We start from the raw sequence: 4,118 nt of genomic DNA, 5'->3' as shown, positions 1-4,118 counted from the left end.
TAACTCGAATGTGGAATCTAAAAACAGAAACAATTCCTATCATAGTAGGTGCCTTAGGTATAATAAAAAAAATATTCCAGACAAATACATAACAAAAACACCAGGACTTACAAATATATATAACATACAGAAAATTGCACTACTGGGTACTGCACACATTCTACGCAAAACACTTTCAATACAGTAAACATAAGAGCACCACAGCAAACCACAGCACATACCCAAGGCGCACAGAGCTGCGCTCAGTAGCGAAGTGAAAGCACGTTATAAAAATAAAACTACTGAACAATAATAATAATAATAATAATAATAATAATAATAATAATAATAATAATAATAATAATAACAATAACATCAGTAAAATTACCTTAGGAATGAGAACACAGGGTTGGAATGAGAACCCAGGGTTGGAATGAGAATCCAGGGTTAGAATGAGAACCCAGGGTCTACCAGGAAACCTGATGATGGCTTAAGAGTAAATCAGCCGAAATGTGGTGGTAACAACAAAGATGAGGACACATATCCGTCCCATGTAAATAATGTAAATAATGTACAGAATACCTCATCTCTAAAATATAGAACATCAACAACAGGGTATTTTTGCATGCATGTATGTATGTATGTGTGTGGGTGGGTGTATGTATGTGTATATGCACATGTATACAAGCATATGGATATGAAAATAAACAGATCAACATACAGACGGATAGCTACATAGGTTATAAGAATAGACAAGCGCACATACACAAATGGAGACTGAAACACATGACCATATACACACACACACACTTTACTTCACACAAGGACACATATGAAGACATGGGTCCACACATATGGAAATGCACATCCATACATACAAACACAGTACATAGTTGCAAAACACACACACATACACACACACAAACACAGACATGCAAGTACAGGAATATGCAGAATATATACAGATGCACACACATACATACATGCAAAGGTACACACACACATGCACACAAACAAACAAAAAGGAATGCAGTGTAAATAACGGACAGAGTCAAGACTATTGAAAAGGTTGCAAGACACAATGAAAATTTTAGGAAAATAAAAATAAGAAATAAGTGGAAATTTTACTGGTGAGTGTGTGAGATTGTATGGCACATAAAGAAAATGACTCTCCCCTAACACAATAGGCTATGATGAATAGCACAAGGTATTAAAAATACGTATTCACCTTTATATATTTAATTCTTTATATTGAACACTCAATATTTCATATATTCAATAAGACGTTCCATATATTCAATAAGACATTCCATATATTCAATAAGACATTCAATACTTCATTTCATTGTATCATCCATTTTTATATTGTATATTATATATTCCATATGCTATATCCCACATTAATTTTACAAGAATATAAATAAAACATAAAAAACAGACAGGGTTGGAACTCTTTTAAACAAAATAATATATTCCTCTATACACAATCATACAAAACCCCTTTTTTTGTATTTATTTTTACTCACACATATATATATATATACATACACGTGCTGGCAGTAATTACTCAGTTGGTGACCTTTATGTTGTAAAACACAACACAGATTTGACTTCTGCTTTTATAGCACGTGAAGAAAACGTTGCTGTAGCAATGTAAGCAGTGCCGGTACTACAGCAGTATTATGCATGGCTCAAATACTGAGATTGAAAAGCAGGGATGAATTATGCCTGACTAATCTTTAAAGAAATAAAATATTTTGCATTTTATACATAGTAATCAGAGTAACTTTCATGATTTTATTGAATTATGTGCATATTTTGCTGTGAAAGGAAAATGTTGCTACCAATTTATTTTATCCAAGGTAGGCACTGCCTACCTAGACGGCACATCCCTGGCACACACACACATATATATACACACATGTACATAAAAATAGGTATATATATGGTCGTGTATGTGTGTTTCAGGAACATACAGTTGCATCTTTAATTGTATGTAGCTTAATAATAAACGTGAAATTTACATGTGTTTGTATGGGAAATATTTTCTCTTAGTTGAATTATATGTAATTTTTCTCCATTAAATGAATCTATTCATTATGAAATAATGAAATTAAGCCATAAATGAAAGGATTAAAGTTCGACATGTTTTGGTCCGTTGAATTCAAAATGTGATATATAACCATCCTTATCAATGTCTTCATATATAAACATTAGGTTTGCTGATTCAAAGTGATTTGAAGCTCCACTAGTTTTGTCCTGTTCTCGAAAGAAGATTTGAACCTGTCAAATAAACAAGATACATGAGGGAGTTAAAACAGATTCAACCATTTCTTTTTTTAACAAGTTTGTAAGTATTGTATCATCCAACCAACCATCTTCTCTGCTCTTTATTCCTGGGTGAATCATCATGGGGATAGAACCTTAAAAAAAACCCTCCTTCAGGAGCAACCATCATTACACTTTCATTACATCAAGTAGAGAGTGAAAGAGAGAGAGAGAGAGAGAGAGAGAGAGAGAGAGAGAGAGAGAGAGAGAGAAAGAGAGAGGGATGAGATGGGAGAGAGAGATAGATAGTGAGAGAAGAGATTGATAGATAATATCACATTGATACACTCAAAAAGCAGGTGTATTCTATCAGAGAAAGTGAGCTGCTAATATGTATGTGATATGATATGCTGTAAGGTGAACATAAGAAATATACAACACTGTTTTGAAGCAACCATCAGTAATTATTTCCAGCTGGATTCCCAGGCTTGACCAACTGAAAGCAAGATTATCCAATCATTTCTTTCTTGCTCAAACTTTTGGTCTCCTGATAGTTGGCTCAGCTTGAAGAGTTAATCTTACAATTCTTTCCTGTGGCATTCTAATCACATATCTACAGAACTTCTCAGTGCAGAGAAATAACAGCTTCACCTGGAGATATTCCTATTCTTTGAGCTGTACACCCTGTCTAGTAGCATTATTCTAGAGATTCTTCAGAGAAACCTCATTTCAACTGCCTGTGTTTGTTATGTCATTTCATCATTGCCCAATAGTCAGTTTTTAAGCATTATATTCTAAGTATTATATAACATATTTGAAAATCTGACTGATTGTACCATTTAGAATATAGCACTTAGTCCTAGACAAATCTCCAAATGCATAATTTGGTCTGATTCACACTGTGAGAGTTAATCCTCTTAGTTTCAGTGTCAGCCACTCAGTTGACTTGTAAACTGACTCTCCCACTCTGCAGGTAGCAGCTTTCAGAGTCTACCTCCTGTGCTCAACAGTCTGGTAGGGGATTGAATCTCAGAGACAACAGCTTCTCCAGTCATTGATTAATTTGAAACAGTTGTAAATATAAGACTTGATTACATCAGTCATTTATTTGTATAGGCGCAGTCATGGCTGTGTGGTAAGAAGCTTGCTTCCCAACCTCATGGTTCCAGGTTCAGTGCCACTGTGTGGCACCTTGGACAAGTATCTTCTGCTATAGCCTCAAGCCCAACAAAGACTTGTGAGTAGATTTGGTAGATGGAAATTGAAAGAAGCCCATGGTATATATGTGTGTGTGTCTCAGTATGTGTGTGTGTGTATGTGTGCGTCGGTGTTTGTCCCCCACCTCCACTTGACAACTGGTGTTGGTATGTTTATGTCCCTGTAACTTAGAGGTCCATGTATATATATGCATGCAGACACATATAAGTACATACACATACAGTCATATGTACATATGTACGTTCATACATACATACATATCAAGCAATTAGATTTACCTCCTCCTTCGACAGTCGTTTGTCATTATTAGCATCAATTAATGAAAAAGTATCAGGTATTTCTGGACCATCTTCAATAGAAACAATTTCAATATCAAATGTCACAATTGAATTCCCAGGGATTCCAGCAGCTGCAAAAGACAGACACATAAGAAATATATATTATTTTGTTTTTGTGCACCCTTATTTCTCAATAAAATAGATTTCAAACAATTTCATAAACGTCTGGAAGGAGTATAAGATATCTTAAAACTTTTTCCACCTGACAGAATTTTTTCAGGTTTTCTACACTCAAGTATTTTGTGACTTCCAGTATGTCAGCAATGGATACTTCTAATCAACTGAAATTGCATAAGTTTAAAGATTTGTAACTTT

The 4,118-nt window shown here is 34.5% G+C and overlaps 1 protein-coding gene across 2 annotated transcripts in view; it reads right to left on the bottom strand.

Moving 5' to 3' along the window:
* Positions 1-1,762: 1,762 nt before the first annotated feature.
* LOC106877302 (FK506-binding protein 2) overlaps positions 1,763-4,118 on the bottom strand; it is an 18,374-nt gene continuing 16,018 nt past the window's right edge. For both annotated transcript variants that reach the window (XM_014926170.2, XM_052966827.1), the window contains 2 exons: positions 3,744-3,874; positions 1,763-2,262 (listed from right to left, as the gene is read on the bottom strand). In XM_014926170.2, the coding sequence (XP_014781656.1) occupies positions 2,113-2,262; positions 3,744-3,874 (281 nt within the window). In that variant the 3' untranslated portion in view covers positions 1,763-2,112. The remainder of the gene's footprint in view (positions 2,263-3,743; positions 3,875-4,118) is intronic.

Source organism: Octopus bimaculoides, chromosome 3 (assembly GCF_001194135.2).
Source record: "Octopus bimaculoides isolate UCB-OBI-ISO-001 chromosome 3, ASM119413v2, whole genome shotgun sequence".
NCBI classification, from domain to species: Eukaryota; Metazoa; Mollusca; class Cephalopoda; order Octopoda; family Octopodidae; genus Octopus; species Octopus bimaculoides.
Note: the sequence above shows the minus strand (reverse complement) of the source record. Positions and strands in the feature narration are given on the sequence as shown.